The following is a 19,352-nucleotide window of genomic DNA, read 5'->3' on the forward strand; positions in this document are numbered from 1 at the left end:
AGTCTGATTAATCAGGCCTTCTCAACCAGGCAGCCTGGTCTAGGACCAGGCCATAGAAGCAACGATCCCTGAAATTGTGCTCCAAATATTTCATATGCTCACACAGCATTCTTCCTAGCTATAAGCAGATGCATATAATTCAAATAGTCCAGTAAAGACTGATTACTTTTATTATTATTATAATATTCACAGGGAAGTGCTAAACCTATGGGTGTCATAGTGTCTGAGAAATGTGAGGTAATCAAGTTTGATCCAAGGACAGGGATGGTAGTGCTAATTCCTTCAATTAAGAGTTCTCTCCAGCACCAATGCACCCCTCTTGAAGGGAGTAAAGACTGAGATACTGTACTTACAAACAGCCAGGAGAGTCAAGCTTGCTAGACAGAATTTAATGTCATTTCAAACTTTCTTTTAGCATTAAATCCTTACTTTTAATCTCCATAAATTATGTTCAAAGCACACACATAAAATGTAATCCTGTACTTTTGCTTTGGTAAATCACTAACCTGCTCTACATATAGATACTATGTAATGTTCTCTTACATGCATTCACTGCATGTCTCCAATATCTTAATTACATGAATTAAATTAATTCCTTCTTTAGCAATAGACACGAAAGCTTTCTATGATTATTTCTGATGCTTATTTCTTACCATTACTGTAGAGTGCTTAATCAAAATTTTTGTTCAATTATCTTTTATGCTCACTAAACACTAACCTTTCCTACAACCTGTGCCTTGTATTTTGTTCTCACTCTTTCCATACCATCTCTCTCTTTCTCTAAAAGAAAGTACTTGTAGTTTTTTCCCTGCCAATGAAAGCCTAAAGTCAAAATTCTTCAATATAATCATTAACAGATTTCAAAAAACAGTATTGCAGGTTCTTTCTCAATGAAAAAATTGAAGTAAATTTTACTTTATCTTCAATTCTCAACTTTAAATTTGTTAATTTTGATATAAAAAAATAAAATCTAATGTCCATAAAGTATACATTTGTCTATAGAAAATGTAAGTTACATTTCTGCACTCACCTGTTTAGTTAATATGATATTGTCTCTGCGTGCAGCACTGTACTGCTTGTGAACACCGACACTCTCCTCTAAGGAACTGTCTTTACTAGACTCTGAGTCTGCTGCACGTTTCTCTGAAAATTATTGAAATGGCAGCTGATTATAACATTCATTTTTTTAAAACACTTCGGCCATCTCCCACCGAGGCAGGGTGACCCAAAAAGAAAGAGAAAACTTTCATCATTCAACATTTTCACCATCACTCATACATAATCAATGTCTTTGCAGAGGCGCTTAGATACGACAGTCTAGATGTCCCTCCAAACTGCCAATATCCCAAACCCCTGGAAATATAAACACACATGCAGTATAATGTGATCCTTTATTGACAACGTTTCGCCCACACAGTGGGCTTTTTCAAGTCACAAACAGATCTACCTGGGGTGGAAGGTACGCGAGTATTTATAGTCAGGTTCAGAATGCTGAGGTCAGGTGGAGAATGCTGCATGTGATGATCTACCAAGTGGGGTTATAGAGTCTAAAATCTTCGGTAGCTTGGAAGGGAGATTGGATAAGTATGTGAGCAGACCTTTTGCAGTGTACCTCCATTCCTATGTTCTTGTGTGGGATAGCGATGAAGTTTCTTGGCAAGTGGTTCAGCTATGTTATAGAAGTCATTGTTCTGGCTGAAGTTGTTGGATAGAGATAAGTGATGATTCCAGGATTCTTCGGTATTGAGTCCTGTCTTCTCTGGCGATAAGTCTTGAGTGTCTGTAGTTGATTAAATGGTTGTGTGAATTGCAATGTTGTACACAGGCATTCCTTGGATCGTCAGACCTGCTTGCATACTGGTGTTCTGAAATACATGTTTGGAGGTCTCTTGATGTTTCGCCAACGTATAATTTGCTTCAGTCATTACAAGGGATTATGTATACCCCTGCAGAGGATGGAAGCTTGTCCTGTCTATTACTGGTAATGCCCTTGATGGTCGTGGAGGTAGATACCTGGAACGAGGTATTGGAAAAGATGTTGGAAACGTGTTTGGCAATGGAGTTGGTGGGGAGGACTATGTATCTCTTCTCGGCGGTATCTTCCCTGGATGTGTTGAAGATGTTTAATGCCCGTCGTCTGCAGTCTCTGATGAAGTGACGAGGATAGTGAAGTTTGGAAAATACGTGTTCAATTATAGTGCATTCTTCCTCAAGGAACTCATTGCTGCAGATTTTGAATGTGAGCAGGAAAAAGCCTATAATTACACCATGTTTAGTGCCGTGGTGAGAGTAGAAGTTCATGGTCAGCTTCGCAGAGAAGAACATCAAGGAAAGGAGGAGTGTTGTCGGCTTCTTCTTTAAGTGTGAACTGGACTGAGGGCTCGACCTGGTTGAGCTTGTCTTGGAGAGCTTGAACGTTGAAGCGTCTGGGAGTTATGAGGAGAATGTCAACATATACCATTTACAGGTACCATCTGACTTACGACCGAGTTCGGTTCTGACAAACCAGTCGTAAGTCAAAATGGATGCAAGTCGAACCTTACTACTGAATATCAACATCACATTTTTGTAATGACTTTATTTCATTGTTTTATTTTGGTATTTCATTTTTGACTTTACTTTTTCTGCTGTTAGTACTTTATTTTATACTGTAAGGTTTAGGATAAACACTGTGTACAACACAAAGAGTTGTTTATTTCCCAGAAATTTGGCATAGAAAACACGGTCGTAATTCGAATGGTCGTATGTTGAGCAGGCCGTAAGTCGGATGGTAGATGAATTTCCATCCCAAACCCCTCCTTTAAAGTGCAGGCATTGTACTTCCCATTTCCAGGACTCAAGTCTGGCTAACCAGTTTCCCTGAATACCTTCACAAAATATTACCCTTTTCATGCTCCAACAGCTCGTCAGATCCCAAAAACCATTCGTCTCCATTCACTCCTAACATGTTCATGCACACTTACTGGAAGTCCAAGCCCCTTGCCCACAAAACCTCCTTTACCCCCTCCCTCCAACCTTTTCGGGGATGACCCCTACCCCATCTTCCTTTCCCTACAAATTTATACGCTCTAAGTCATTCTACTTTGTTCCATTCTCTCTAAATGACCCAACCACCTCAACAGCCCCTCTGTTAAAATTAAGTCGTTAGTCAGAATGAATACACACTGTAAGGGTTAAAGAATAGTCTAAGGAAACAAATTTTGATACCAACTCAATGTCCTCCAGAGTCCATGTGCTCAATTCACTGAACCTCTTGAAAGATAAAACTGAGTATGTTACTCAGTGTAACTCAGAACTTTGTAAGCACTAAAAAAATTTTCCTATAATGTATCGAAGTGTACACTGCATATATTGTTTTCACTGGCTGATGAAAATTCTAAAGGAGTATTTCTGGCTTGCATATGAGAAATCAGATCTTATAAAATATTTTTCTTAAAATTCTAAATCAACTTACTCATGCAGACTGACAGTATTGATATTTACACTCAGAGAAAGCATCCTTTAGCTTACTGATATCGACCTTCTAATTCTGCTCATAAAAATTACTATTATATAACTAGATAATGGAAATGGGAAGTACAATGCCTGCACTTTAAAGGAGGGGTTTGGGATATTGGCAGTTTGGAGGGATATGTTGTGTATCTTCATACATATGTTTCTAAACTGTTGTGCTCTGGGCACCTCTGCAAAAATAGTGATTATGTATGAGTGAGGTGAAAGTGTTGAATGATGATGAAAGTATTTTCTTTTTGGGGATTTTCTTTCTTTTTGGGCCACCTTGCCTCGGAGGGAGACAGCCAACTTGTTAAAAAAAAAAAAAAACTAGAAAAGGTAATAGGTTGGTAGACAGCAACCATTCGGAGAGGTACTACCATCCTACCAAGTGAGTGTAAAAAGGAAGCCTGTGTTTGTTTTACATCATGGTAGGATTGTTGGTATCCTTTTTTCTGTCTCGTAAACACGCAAAATTCCAGGTACGTCTTGCTACTTCTACTTACACTTAGGTCACACTACACATACATGTACAAGCATACACACACCCCTCTGGGTTTTCTGCTATTTTCTTTCTAGCTCTTGTTCTTGTTTATTTTCTCTTATCTCCATGGGGAAGTGGAACAGAATTCTTCCTCCGTAAGCCATGCGCGTCCTTAAGAGGCGACTAAAATGCCGGGAGCAAGGGGCTAGTAACCCCTTCTCCTGTATATTGTGTATTTTTATACGTATATATTTCTAAACTGTTGTATTCTGGGCACCTCTGCAAAAACAGTGATTATGTGTGAATGAGGTGAAAGTGTTGAATGATGATGAAAGTATTTTCTTTTTGGGGATTTTCTTTCTTTTTTGGGTCACCCTGCCTCGGTGGGAGACGGCCGGTGTGTTGAAGGAAAAGAAAGTCTCATAAACATGCAAGATTTCAGTTAAGTCCTGCTACTTCTACTTACACTTAGGTCACACTACACACACACAACACACACACACACAACGTCCAGACTCACAAATACACTCCCCCCCTTCCCACCGACATCTCACTCCTTCCCCTGATCCCTCCCCCTCCCCACCTCTCCCTCCTTCCCCCTCTCCCTCCCCACTCCTCTCCCACATAGCCACAGTTCCTCCTCTACCTCCCCCCCCACACTCTGACACACACACTACTAACCTAACACACAGAATTACATAGGTTTCCCACTCTGAGGCAATCAGGATAAAACAAAAATGGGTTGCCAGAGAGCAACAAGAAAAACCAGGGGACAGGAGGAGGAAGCTGCAAAGGAAGATTGGGCAGCAGAGCTCATAAAAAGGGAACATGAATGGGAAAAGAAACTAGAAGAACTTAGCATGAGAATGGAAGAGAGGATAGATATGGAAAGCAGAAAGTGGGAGGAGCAAGTCAAAGCAGCAGAGGCCAGGATACAGAGTTTAGAAGAGGAACTGAAAAATCTGAAACAGCCTAAAGAACTAAAGAACATTTTGGGATTGACAACAGAGACTGCTACCTCAGTCACAAATAAGGGGACTGTAGGGAAAGAAGGAGCAAAACTGCATGTAGAAGCTCTATCAGTGGAGACTGTAGTAAACGAAAGAGTTAAGCTATATGTGGAGGCCCTAACAGACCACAGCAGAGCCCAAGGAAAGTTGAGAAGGGAAAATGACAGGCCACTGAGCCCAAGTACATCAGCTAGTGAAACTGAAGAAAGGAAAGCTGCAATGGAGGAAATCAAATTGAATGAGGGGATACAAAGGGATATGCAGTGGGAGAATGAAAGGGAGAGGTCAGTCTTTGTGTATGGGCTCCAGGAAGTTGAAGGGGAAACATATGAAGCAAGAAAACAAGGGGAAAAAAAAGCAATTGAAAGCATCATGAAAGCAATAGGAGAAGACGACATGACCCAGCTGGAAAATTTTCGGAGAATAGGGGGGTTTGTAAAAAAAAGAACCCGGCCAGTGAAAGTGACCTTCAAGGCAGAATCGACTCGGAACAGGATCCTGCAGGAGAAAGCACGATTAAGGGACATGCCGGCATACAGGAAGGTGTATCTCGACCATGACAGAACACAAGAAGAAAGGCAGAAACTGAGAGAGATGGTACAAAGGTGAAAGGAGGAAAGAGAGGGGATGGAGAAGACAGACAGGAGATCCCAGACACAGGAAGATCAAATACAGCCTCCCTCACAACTTCCTATAGAAGCCTCCCAACCAGGTCAACCCCAGTGCAACCAAATACTCTAAACCAAAACACCCATGCCACATCCAATGGCCCCACCCATTGCATTACAAACTCTACCCCCACAGCAACCACCCATAGTTCCTTATCAGGTCTCCCACTTCCCCAACCCCAATACACCTCCCAGACCACAGTCTTAGAAAAGAAGTTGAAGGTGTGGTATACAAATGCAGATGGAATAACAAATAAGTATGAGGAGTGGCGCGAAAGAATCAAGGAGACATCCCCAGACATAATAGCACTCACAGAAACAAAACTCACCAGAATAATAACAGATTCAATCTTTCCATCTGGATATCAAATCCTCAGGAAAGACAGAGGGAGGAGAGGGAAAGGAGGAGTTGCACTGCTCATTAACCCCTTGACTGTCACAACCCCCAATCCTGAGGTGTCTCCTGGTGTCTCCAAAAAAAAAAAAAAAAAAAAAAAAAAAAAAAAAAAAAATCTTATGAAATGATAGAGTATTCTCCCGATTGTAATGACACAAAAAAAAAACGAAATTTGATGGAAAACTGATGGAATTACGCTCTCGCAAAGTTAGCGACCTTGGCGATATTTACAAATCGGCGATTTCACCCACTTTGAGCCCTATTTTCGGCTAATTCCATTGTTTCAGTCGACCAAACTCATAGCTATTTCTTTAGAACTCCATTTTTTCTATCAATTGAGTACAAAAAACTGCCCATTTACCAATTTCAACTACCTAATAATGTGGTCAGAAATTTGCAATTTGGCCAATCTCACGAAAATTAAAAAATATGACAATTTCAAAATAAGGTCCAGAATGAACAACGCAGACATTCCTGGTTCTAAAATAACATTTTCTTTGTTCATCAGTCATGTCTCCAGGCCCCTGTGATATTACTCTTGCTTTCTATTTTGAATTTTTATTCAAACAAAAAAATAGAAGATTTACTATTATGCAGGCTACTCCAATACTGTAATAATTGTATAAATAACATCAACCCATTCATGACTGTATATTAGAATGGCTAGTTGGACATTTATTGGACAATGATGTCATTTGTTTACTTTTGAACATCGGCAAAAATAAAACATTTCCCCTACTTTGAGCTCCATTTCCAGGTTCTTTTTATAGTAAAATCAATCAAAATCATCTATTTTTCTGTAATATGTTTTCCAGTCTATCAAATGAGACCAAGAAAACGAGAATACAACCATAAATACTATACGAAAATAGACCACAAAGTAGGCATTTTAATTAAAAAAAAAAACGGCCAGTTTTTTTTTTTTTCTCATGCACTGCGTGCCCCAGGATTTTTTTTATGTGGTGCACACTGACCACACAGACCCATTCTCTCACATGTGGGCCTACCAGCTTTCTCCTTCTTGATTTGAAGCTGCTAGAATTTATGAGTATATATACGTCAAACACGGTACCTCGTAAGATGTATATATATGGCCGCGACAGTCAAAGGGTTAAAAACCAGTGGGGTTTTGAGAAAATGGAAGGAATGGATGGCATGGGTGAAAGGGACTACTTAGTAGGAACAATCCAGTCTGAGGGACATTAGGTGATAATTGCAGTAATGTACAACCCACCACAGAACTGCAGGAGGACAAGAGAAGAATACGATGAGAGCAACAGAGCAATGGTCGACACACTAGCCGAGGTGGCCAGGAGAGCACACATGGGGGGAGCAAAGTTACTAGTTATGGGTGATTTTAATCACAAGGAGATTGACTGGGAAAACCTGGAGCCCCATGGGGGTCCCGAAACATGGAGAGCCAAGATGATGGATGTGGTACTGGAAAACCTCATGCATCAACATGTTAGAGACACTACCAGAGAGAGAGGAGAGGATGAACCAGCAAGGCTGGACCTTGTATTCACCTTGAGTAGTTCGGACATCGAGGATATCATGTATGAAAGGCTCCTGGGAGCTAGTAATCATGTGGTTCTGCGCTTCAACTACATACTTGAGCTCCAAGTGGAGAAAGTAGCAGTAATAGGGTGGGAAAAACCAAACTACAAAAGGGGGACCTACTCAGGTATGAGGAACTTCCTTCAAGACATTCAGTGGGAGAGGGAACTGACAGGAAAACCAGTACAAAATCAAGCTGAGCTGCTTAAAATTCAAGGGTTACAGAAAAAACTACACAGAAGACTGATTCTATCCATTGTTTTCTGAAACCACCATCTTAAACATCAAGATTTTTTTTTTTTCCTTTATCATAACAGCTAATGCTTGCCCAAGCAGGGTGACTCAAAGAAGGAAACACATTCACCATCATTCAACTACTGTCTTGCCAAACTAAGTGGTCCAGAATTTGTCAGTGAGGAAAGCAATAAATAAAGCTCTAATGCAACTAAACTGTTTTCCTATCAACTTTACTGGCAAGTGCATTAGAAGAACAAAAACTAGAATAATAAACTGAAAGAAGAAGGAACATAGTAAAACTCGTTCATAAAATTAAAAGCTTCAACCATTTGTGGGTAATGACATAAATCTTTTCTTTCTTTCTTTCAACAAGTCGGCTGTCTCCCACCGAGGCAGGGTGACCCAAAAAAGAAAGAAAATCCCCAAAAAGAAAATACTTTCATCATTCAACACTTTCACCACACTCACACATTATCACTGTTTTTGCAGAGGTGCTCAGAATATAACAGTTTAGAAGCATATACGCATAAAGATACACAACATATCCCTCCAAACTGCCAATATCCCAAACCCCTCCTTTAAAGTGCAGGCATTGTACTTCCCATTTTCAGGACTCAAGTCCGACTATATGAAAATAACCGGTTTCCCTGAATCCCTTCACTAAATATTACCCTGCTCACACTCCAACAGATCGTCAGGCCCCAAGTACCATTCCTCTCCATTCACTCCTATCTAACACGCTCATGCACGCTTGCTGGAAGTCCAAGCCCTTTGCCCACAAAACCTCCTTTACCCCCTCTCTCCAACCCTTTCGAGGACAACCCCTACCCCGCCTTCCTTCCCCTATAGATTTATATGCTTTCCATGTCATTCTACTTTGATCCATTCTCTCTAAATGACCAAACCACCTCAACAACCCCTCTTCTGCCCTCTGACTAATACTTTTATTAACTCCACACCTTTTCCTAATTTCCACACTCCGAATTTTCTACATAATATTTACACCACACATTGCCCTTAGACAGGACATCTCCACTGCCTCCAACCATCTCCTCGCTGCTGCATTTACCACCCAAGCTTCACACCCACATAAGAGTGTTGGTACTACTATACTTTCATACATTCTCTTCTGTGCCTCCATAGATAACGTTTTTTGACTCCACATATACCTCAATGCACCACTCACCTTTTTTCCATCATCAATTCAATGATTAACCTCATCCTTCATAAATCCATCCGCCAACACGTCAACTCCCAAGTATCTGAAAACATTCACTTCTTCCATACTCCTCCTCCCCAATTTGATATCCAATTTTTCTTTATCTAAATCATTTGATACCCTCATCACCTTACTCTTTTCTATGTTCACTTTCAACTTTCTACCTTTACACACATTCCCAAACTCATCCACTAACCTTTGCAATTTTTCTTTAGAATCTCCCATAAGCACAGTATCATCAGCAAAAAGTAACTGTCAATTCCCATTTTGAATTCGATTCCCCAAAATTTAATCCCACCCCTCTCCCGAACACCCTAGCATTTACTTCCTTTACAACCCCATCTATAAATATATTAAACAACCATGGTGACATTACACATCCCTGTCTAAGACCTACTTTTACCGGTAAGTAGTCTCCCTCTCTTCTACACACACTAACCTGAGCCTATCCTCATAAAAACTCTTTACAGCATTTAATAACTTACCACCTATTCCATATACTTGCAACATGTGCCACATTGCTCCTCTATCCACTCTATCATATGCCTTTTCTAAATCCATAAATGCAATAAAAACTTCTCTACCTTTACCTAAATACTGTTCACATATATGCTATATGCTTCAATGTAAACACTTGATCTACACATCCCCTACCCACTCTGAAATCTCCTTGCTCATCCGCAATCCTACATTCTGTCTTACCTCTAATTCTTTCAATTATAACCCTACCGTACACTTTTCCTGGTATACTCAGTAAACTTATTCCTCTATAATTTTTAAAGTCTCTTTTGTCCCCCTTCCCTTTATATAAAGGGACTATACATGCTCTCTGCCAATCCCTAGGTACCTTCCCCTCTTTCATACATTTATTAAACAAAAGTACCAACCACTCCAACACTATATCCCCCCTGCTTTTAACATTTCTGTCATGATCCCATCAGTTCCAGCTGCTTTACCCCCTTTCATTCTACATAATGCCTCATGTACCTCCCCCACACTTACATTCTGCTCTTCTTCACTCCTAAAAGATGGTATACCTCCCTGACCAGTGCATGAAATTACTGCCTCTCTTTCTTCCTTAACATTTAAAAGTTCCTCAAAATATTCTCGCCATCTACCTGATACCTCCATCTCCCCATCTACTAACTCCCCTACTCTGTTTTTAACTGACAAATCCATACTTTCCCTAGGCTTTCTTAACTTGTTTAACTCACTCCAAATTTTTTTCTTATTTTCATTACAATTTCTTGACAGTGCCTCTCCCACTCTATCATCTGCTCTCCTTTTGCACTCTCTCACCCTTAAATGGTCCAAACGTATATATACGTTTTTTCAACATCTGAAAGTATGTAAAAAAAATGTAGCTCTTCTTTTTTGTTTTACATTTGAAAACGTGTAAAAAAAAACTTTTATCTACATTTTTTTTTTTTTTGCTATATTTGAAAATATGTAAAAAAAAGTAGATCTACTTTTGTAGCACTACGAATTTGAATGTCGATCTGTTTGGACCGTTTAAGGGTTAATGTTGTTTCTGAATACAGTATATGAATGTTATTTGGAATGCATTTGTTATAAAGATCCCAATGGTAAGTAATTAGGGGAACACGCCTTGTATTCCTTGGAAGAACTGTTTTATAAATTCATAAGTCAAATTAAAAAGTATAAATTAAAAGAGACAACTAACACTTTTACATGCTAATGAAGAGTTAAAATTTAGTGGGCATGGTCACCCCATCACCTAGATGTGCCTTACAGAATGTACAGTGCTGTGTATCCTATATCCATGATATAGTGGCTGAATGTAAAATCTTGCTTTATAAATAAAAATAATATTAACCAGCATAATGAAATATACAACCTCGGTCATGTATTACTGAAGTAGGATGACCCAAACACTAAAACTTTCACCATCATTCATGCCATCACTGTCTTGCCAGAGGTGTTTCAGCACTAAAGTTCAGATGCTCCTCCAAACTGCAAATGTCCCCATCCCTCCTCCAAAGTGCAGGCAATGTACTACCCACCTCCATGACTCAAGTCTGGCTAACCAGGTTCCTGAATCCCTTCACAAAAATGTTACCTTGTTCACACTCCAACAGCTAGTCAAGTCCAAAAAACCATTTGCCTCCACTCACTCCTAACACACTCAAACATGCTTGCTGAATGTCCAACCTCCTCACATGCATAAACAAAAATGTAATAAAAAAATTGAGACAAGCACTTCCTTAACCCTTAAACTGTCCAAACATAGATCTACGTTCACATGTGTAGTGCTCCAAAAGTAGATGTATGCTTTTTTACATATTTTCAAATAAAAAAAAACGTAGATCCAAGTTTTTTTACACACTTTCAAATATAAAAAAAAAAAAAATTATGTTTTTTTACATACTTTCAAATGTTGAAAAAAAAAACGTAGATCTACATTTGGACAGTTTAGCCCTTTCAGGGTTTCAGCCGTACTAGTACGGCTTATGCACCAGGGTTTTTGATGTACTAGTACACCTAAATTCTAGCGCCCTCAAATCTAATGAGAAAGCTGGTAGGCCTACATATGAAAGAATGGGTCTATGTGGTCAGTGTGCACAGTATAAAAAAAAATCCTGCAGCACACAGTGCGTAATGAGAAAAAAAAACTGAGCGTGTTTTTGGATTAAAACAGCGGCTTTGCACTGTATTTTCGTATGGTATTTATTGTTGTATTCTAGTTTTCCTGGTCTCATTCTATAGAATGAAAGACATATTACAGAAATTGAAGTGCTTTTGACTGATTTTACAATGAAAAGTGCAGTGGACCCTCGCCTAAGGATATTAATCCGTTCCTGAGAGCTCAACGTTAAGCGAAATTATCGTTAGCCGAATTAATTTTCCCCATAAGAAATAATGGAAATCAAATTAATCTGTTCCCGACACCCCAAAGTATGAAAACAAAAATTTTACCACATGAAATATTAATTTTAATACACACAAACTGAAGAAGACATGTACAATTACATGACACTTACCTTTATTGAAGATCTGGTGATAATTGATGGGATGGGAGGAGGGAAGTGTGTGGATGGTGTTAATGTTTAGAAGGGGAATCCCCTTCCATTAGGATTTGAGGTGTCAAGTCCTTTTTTGGGGTTGCTTCCCTTCTTCTTTTAATGCCACTAGGACCAGCTTGAGAGTCACTGGACCTCTGTCACACAACATATCTGTCAATAGAGGCCTGTACATCCCATTCCTTTATGATATTCCTGAAGTGTTTCACAACATTGTCAGTGTAATAGTCACCAGCATGGCTTGCAATAGCTGTGTGAGGGTGATTTTCATAAAAAAAGGTTTGCACTTTAAGCCACATTGCACACATTTCCTTAATCTTTGAATTAGGCAACTTCTTCAATTTCTCTCTCTCCTCCTCCGAAGCAGTTTCCTCAGGTCTGGCCTCTTGCTGTTGAAGATGATCTTGCAGCTCATCAGTGGTTAGTTCTTCATTGTCCTCCTCCACCAACTCTTCCACATCCAACCCTAAGGACTTCCCCAATGCCACAACTGATTCCACAACTGGCATAGGCTTCCAAGGGTTTGCCTCAAATCCTTCAAAATTCCTTTTGTCTACACATTCTGGCCACAGTTTCTTCCAAGCAGAGTTCAAGGTCCTCTTAGTCACTTCTTCCCATGCCTTACCTATAATGTTTATACAACTGAGGATGCTAAGTGATCTCTCCAAAACTCTCTTAAGAGTCGATTGAGTTTCTGAGGTCACTACAAAACACCTTTCAAACATTGCTTTTGTGTAGAGTTTTTTGAAGTTTGCAATGACCTGCTGGTCCATGGGCTGCAGGAGAGGAGTGGCATTAGGAAGCAAAAACTTCACCTTAATGAAGCTCATGTCCCCAGAAAGTCGCTCTGCCACGTCTGAGGGATGACCAGGAGCATTGTCTAATACCAGGAGGCACTTAAGGTCCAATTTATTTTCCAGGAGGTAATTTTTCACAGTGGGGCCAAATGCATAGTGTAAGTAGTCATAGAAAAGGTCTCTAGTGACCCATGCCTTACTGTTTGCCCTCCACATCACACACAAATTAGCCTTGAGGACATTGTTTTTCCTGAACACTCTGGGAGTTTCAGAGTGATACACCAATAATGGCTTCACTTTGCAATCACCACTAGCATTAGCACACATCAACAGAGTAAGCCTGTCTTTCATAGGCTTATGTTCAAAAGTAAACAAATCATGCTAAGCGTCCAATACACGTCAACTGGTGAGTCTAATATTCTTTCACAAGTGCGCCGATATTATTTATACCATTTTTTACACTAATGCAGTAGTCTGCATAACGGTAAATCTTCTATTTTTTGTGAGAATAAAAATTCAAAGTGGAAAGCAAAAGAATGTAAGAGAGGCGTTGGGACGTGACTAATGAACAGAGGAAATGTCATTTTAGTGCCAGGACTGTCTTTCTTGTTTATTCTGGACTCTATTTGGAAATTGGCATGTTTTGAAATTTGTGTGAAATTGGCCTAATTGCTAAATTCTGACCACTGTATTGGATAGCTGAAATCGGTAAATGGGTGGTTTCTTTCACTCATTCGATAGAAAAAATGGAGTTCTAGCGAAATATTCATGATTTTTGTTGACTAGTACAGTGGAATTGGCGGAAAATAGGGCTCAAAGTGGGCAAAATCGCCGATGTGTAAACATCGTCGAGACCGCTAACTTTGCGAGAGCATAATTCTGTAAGTTTTCCATCAAATTTCAAACTTTTGGTGTCATTATGATCAGGAAAACTCTCTCTATCTTTTCATAAGAAAAAAAAATTTTTTTTTTCTTTTTTGAAATTTGGGCGACCCTGAGAACAAGTCTCTGAGAGGGCCTGTTGACCCTGAAAGGGTTAAGGGTTAACGTCTAAGGGCAATGTGTGGTGTAAATATTATGCAAAGAATTCAGAGTGTGGAAATTAGGAGGAGGTGTGGAGTTAAGTGTTAGTCGGAGGGCTGAAGAGGGGTTGTTGAGGTGGTTTGGTCATTTCGAGAGAATGGATCAAAGTGGAATGATATGGAGGGCGTATAAATCTGTTACTACTGTTACAGTATGCTTCATGCTTAGCAACGAATTCGTTTACCAACATGGTCTTAGGAATGGAACTCTGTCGTTAAGTGAGGAGAGGCTGTACTGTAGTACCACTGTTATTACATACATAAAATATTTTACAAGAATTATTTTAGAAAATTTAATTTCACCATAATTACTAACAATTTCTATCTATGAGAAATGCACATAAGGAAGTTAGATGGAAGCCTTCCTGACAATGTTGTGTTCATGCAGAGGATGTATTAACACCTATGCAAGCAAAAATGAGGCCAATAAAGCTTTAATTTAACTGCATTTGTGATTTTCTCAGCTTATCAGAATTTAATACTATTACCTAACAAATTACTACTCATTGTGATAGTTGTAACTTACCTCTTGCTGGAAATGGTATAACAGAATCAGTGTCATAATGGCTTTTGAAGGTGATAGCATTGTTATGAAGACGCTGTGCCCATCGTCCCTTGGGCAAATCAACTCCTCCTCTGTCCCCAATGCCTCCGCCTGGGCCTTGAGGCTCCGTCATTTGCTTCTTGGCCCACAAAGGTAACTGTCCCATACTGAATCTTGTGATGAAACATAATGAATTCAATCTTGTACAGAATGTAGTTGTGATGAACATTCAGTTGCATAAAGGATACAAAGCCGATACTGTGACCGAAACAATAACCAATAACCCACACATAGGAGAGAGAAACTTACAACATTTCAGTCCAACTTAGATCTTTTACAAAGTCATACTAACAGAGTGAGGAAGCCAGTATATATAGGCAAGCGGGAGAAGGATGGGGGAATGTCATCCCCTCCATTCCTCTACTTTTGCTATTACCTTTACTATTCCCTCTCTTTACCCTTCACTCCTTCCCATTCTCTCTTGTGCCACTAAGCTACTCTTTCTACTTTATGCTACCACTATTTCTTCTACTACTACTTCCACTACCTACCTTACCACTACCACTACCTCCTCTTTGCCCTCTCCTGTTCCCATCCTTGTCCTGCTTGCCTATATACACTGGCTTCCTCACTCTGTTAGTGTGACTTTGTAAATAGTCCAAGTTGGACCGAAATGTCACTGTAAGCTTGTCTTTCCTATGTGTGGGTTACTTTTGTAACTTTCGGTTACATAAGTACTCAGCCTTCAACTACATCATACAAGAAAACCACTTATATTCTATTCAGCAACAGAGCTCACAGGTATCACACTTCAGATTCTTTCACTGTTTCTTGTGGTTTCCCTTGAATTTCTATAGATGCTAAATGCAAATAAAAAGACCAGAAATTGGAAAAAGTGCCAGATTAATTAAAAAAATTGTCACAATGAATTCAAGCAAGCTTAAAAACTGCCATTAAACTTTTATGTCAAAGTTATAAATTACACCTTTTTCTAACCCTGAAACTGTCCAAATGTAGTTCTACATTGTTACTTCTAGCACCCCAAACGTAGATCAACGTTTTATTTTTCTTGCCTTCAAATCTGGCACAATTGGCCTGAGATGCCTGGTCAATATAGAATGGGTCTTAACACTCAGTGTGCACAGTACTGAAAAAAACTGAGACCATTTAGTACCTTGAGGGAGCGCCAGTTCCAATGAGCGCCAGCTAGAGCAAACAGCGCGGAAAACACCAGGGACTCACTGATGTCATGTCGTATTAACACTCCCCTCTTGAGAGGAAAGTGATGTTGGCCCTGAGCTTAGTGGCTTTGAGATGGATGTGGCCACAGGTGGTCGAGGAAATATGAAAAACCTCGATAATACTCACATGCAACATTTCTGGAACATCCTTTCAATTTTGATATCACTGGTAGTGTCATACTGCCAGAATATCTTATAACCTATGCCCTAAGTAAAGAGAAACAATTCTGGAACATGTGTGATACATGTTCGGCAGACTGGGTGGCTAGCTGACTGGGCGATTGACTTCGGCTGTCTCTATCTCCGTCTGTCTGTCTGTATCTATCTCTGTCTCTGCCTATCTCCATCTCTCTCTATCTCTATGTTTATCTCTGTCTCTGTCTCACAATTATACGTAGTGTATATTACCTAGGATAACCCCCAAAAAAAAATCCAGAAAGTGCTATACTGTTTTTGTAGATATATAAACATGACTCGCAAGTAATACACATTTTCACTTGTTCAGGAATCAGACGTGACGACTCTGCATCCTGTGTAATACCTGTTGGTTCGTGAGCAGCTCTCTAAGACAGAAAGAGAGACAGGCAGAGACAGTAAGACAGATACACAGGCAGACAGTAAGACAGATACACAGGCAGACATAAGCAGACACAGAGATAAACAGAAAGACGCAGACAGACAAGACATGTTTACATGTAACAGTGAAAACAAATGAAGCCAAGGCAGTGCACGATCAAGTGTCAATCCACTGCTGCACTGTCAGCAGTGGAGTGACACTCATCTTAAACTGTGCTTCAAGGAGTTTTATATATACTCCAGCATGTGTAAAACATTGCTGGGACCTATAAATACTTTGTGTATTTATAGGTCCCAGACAATAGTATGTGACCAAGGCAGGTGAAAATGTTCACCTGTCAGTGTGTTTGTGAGTATTTGAGTACTATTTCAGTACCTAATATTAGTGTCAGAACAAAGATTGGCTATGAAATCACAAGAACTACTAGAAATTGTAATTATCAGAACATAAAACTTATATAAATAAAAAAAAAAAAAAAAAAAACAAGGTATATCGGCAACATTTCTGCAAGCAGCAGGACTCCATGTTGACTTCAGGTGAGTATCCAGAGCTAATTTATGGTCTTTTATCTCGGTAAGTACTGACCCTAAATTTTTTTTATTCTATTATGTGTAGAAAAATGCCCTCTTTATTAAAAAAAAAAAAATTTCAAAATATTCGGAGCGCTGGGCGAGAGAACATGGATTTACGTTTGGACAGTTAAGGGGTGAAGGGTTAAATTTAATCATATCCCCAACCATTACTACATCATACTTCAATATTTGCTTTTTTAGTCTTCTTAAAATGGAATTTAAATTTAACATTAAAATTTAATTTAATATTTCACTAAATACTCAAGTTACACTCTAATGTCTATTACAATCATAAGTTCATAGGACATTTATTGAAGTACAGGCAACGTTTTGGTGAAAATCAGTTACCTTCATTTCTGGAACATGATATAACAAAATGTGAAAGTTTATTAAACTAGCCAAGCTGGAAGGTATTGTTCAAATGTCCTATACGAATTAAGGTGGTTACAATCTGAGGTGAGTTAAAATAATACATAGAGTATAACAAGTCATTACATCATGTAGCAGAAATGAATCTTGAAGATGGTGACTGATATTTCAGTGAAAAATTTATCTTATGTTAACAAATGTCCTAAGAAGCTGCAAGTCTTTCCCACCTACTACGAATTATGTTTCTTCAAGCATAATCATTTTTGTATTACAAAACTATGTCATTATATATTTTAGTGTGTAAAATAAGCTTTGATAATTCTAATTACTCGTGTGCAAGTCCCACTCAAAACCAACCCCTCTCACCCATGTATTTATCCAACCTAAATTTTAAACTACCCAAGGTTTAAGCTTTGATAACCCTACCAGGTAGACCATTGCACTCTTCAACTACCCTATCACCAAACCAGTACTTTCCTATATCCTTTTTCTTTTTTTTTTAACACAGGGTTTGACAAGGTTAGGTTAAGGATCCCTAGCTTTATTGACAAGGTTAGGTTAAGGATCCCTAGCTTTATTGACAAGCTATTTACAGGTTAAGGATTCCTAACTTTATTGACAAGCTAAGAGCTGTGAAAAAAGACACTTATATACAGTTCAGGACATTTATTAAAGGAAACGTTTCACCACGAGTGGCTTCTTCAGTCCTGATACAGAGAAAACTAGGAAAACGCGTATATATAGTGGCAGGAGTCAAGCAGTTATAACGAACACAAAGTTCGACAAGGCTCACAAAATCTTGGTGGGGTACAGGTAACTCTGTATCATCATGCCTATGAGATCTATTACATCTTGAATTGGAAAGTTTCAACGTGACTGCCTTATTCACCAATGTCCCAGTTGATCAAGCCACTTACCTTTATCGCAGGGTGATTAACAATGATATAGAGTTACCTGTACCCTGCCAAGATTTTGAGAGCCTTGTCGAACATTGTGCTCATTATAACTGCTTTAGGTGTGAAGACAAGAAGTACAAACAACTCTTTGGGCTAGCCATGGGATCCCCCTTAATGCAGTACTTGCCAATTTATATATGGAGGACCTAGAATCCAGACGGATACTCAGTAACATCCCTAGTTCAGTTACATGGAAGCGGTACATTGATGATATTTTGGTCGTTGTACCCAAAAATCTAGATGTACGTGGCATCCTCAACACCATCAACACTCTGGAACCTACTATCAAATTTACATTAGAGGAAGAGGACAACCAATTACCTTTTCTCGATGTTCTCCTACTCACTGGTGAAAACAGACTTTCTCTTAAAGTCTACCGGAAACCTACCTACAAGAATGATCTTCTACATTTCTTCTCTCACCATGACATCAGAACTAAAAGAGGGGTAGTTACTGGCTTCTTTCTGAGAGCCTACAGAATTTCCAGTCCGCAGTTCCTTGAAGAATACACATACATCACCAATTCTTTTAATTCACTACACTTTCCCCTACACTTCATACATGACTGCAGGAAACGTGCGACACGTATCCTCAACAAAACCAACACCAATCAAGTTGAAGAAAAGCCTCCAAGTTACATCATTTTACCAGTCAGCAATGTTGCCACTAATGTTTCAAAAATGTTTGACAGAAAACTGAATAAAATATCTACCAGCTCAACTACTATAAGGAACCTGATACAAAAACCCAAGCATGACTCTGGCACAAGTGCAGGAATTTACACTATACCATGTTGGGGGTGTGACAAAGTATATACATGTATAGGGGAAACAGCTAGATCTCTGGACATTAGGATCACCAAACACAAAAATGCTTGCAGAAATTATGACCACAAAAACGTGTGTGTTCAACATAGGGACGATGTTGGACACCTCATGAAATTCAATGAAGCTAAACTAGTGATTAAAGAAGATGACTTAAGATGGAGAAAATGCATAGAAGCTGCACTAATTGCTGTCCGTAACATTATAAAACAAAAATCCAGCAGTTACAGTATCTCAAAATTGCTAATCAACAGGATATTACCTATTCTGGAAACTGCTGTTGCA

The 19,352-nt window shown here is 39.2% G+C and overlaps 1 protein-coding gene across 12 annotated transcripts in view; it reads right to left on the reverse strand.

Moving 5' to 3' along the window:
- The window catches only part of Wdr62 (WD repeat domain 62), a 697,795-nt gene that overhangs the window by 144,707 nt on the left and 533,736 nt on the right, over positions 1-19,352 (reverse strand). For 9 of the 12 annotated variants that reach the window (XM_070087131.1, XM_070087133.1, XM_070087132.1 and 6 more), the window contains 3 exons: positions 14,511-14,701; positions 1,031-1,143; positions 719-808 (listed from right to left, as the gene is read on the reverse strand). In XM_070087131.1, the coding sequence (XP_069943232.1) occupies positions 719-808; positions 1,031-1,143; positions 14,511-14,701 (394 nt within the window). The remainder of the gene's footprint in view (positions 1-718; positions 809-1,030; positions 1,144-14,510; positions 14,702-19,352) is intronic. The other 3 variants (XM_070087128.1, XM_070087125.1, XM_070087135.1) reach the window with 1 other exon arrangement.

Source organism: Cherax quadricarinatus, chromosome 21 (assembly GCF_038502225.1).
Source record: "Cherax quadricarinatus isolate ZL_2023a chromosome 21, ASM3850222v1, whole genome shotgun sequence".
Classification (NCBI taxonomy): Eukaryota; Metazoa; Arthropoda; class Malacostraca; order Decapoda; family Parastacidae; genus Cherax; species Cherax quadricarinatus.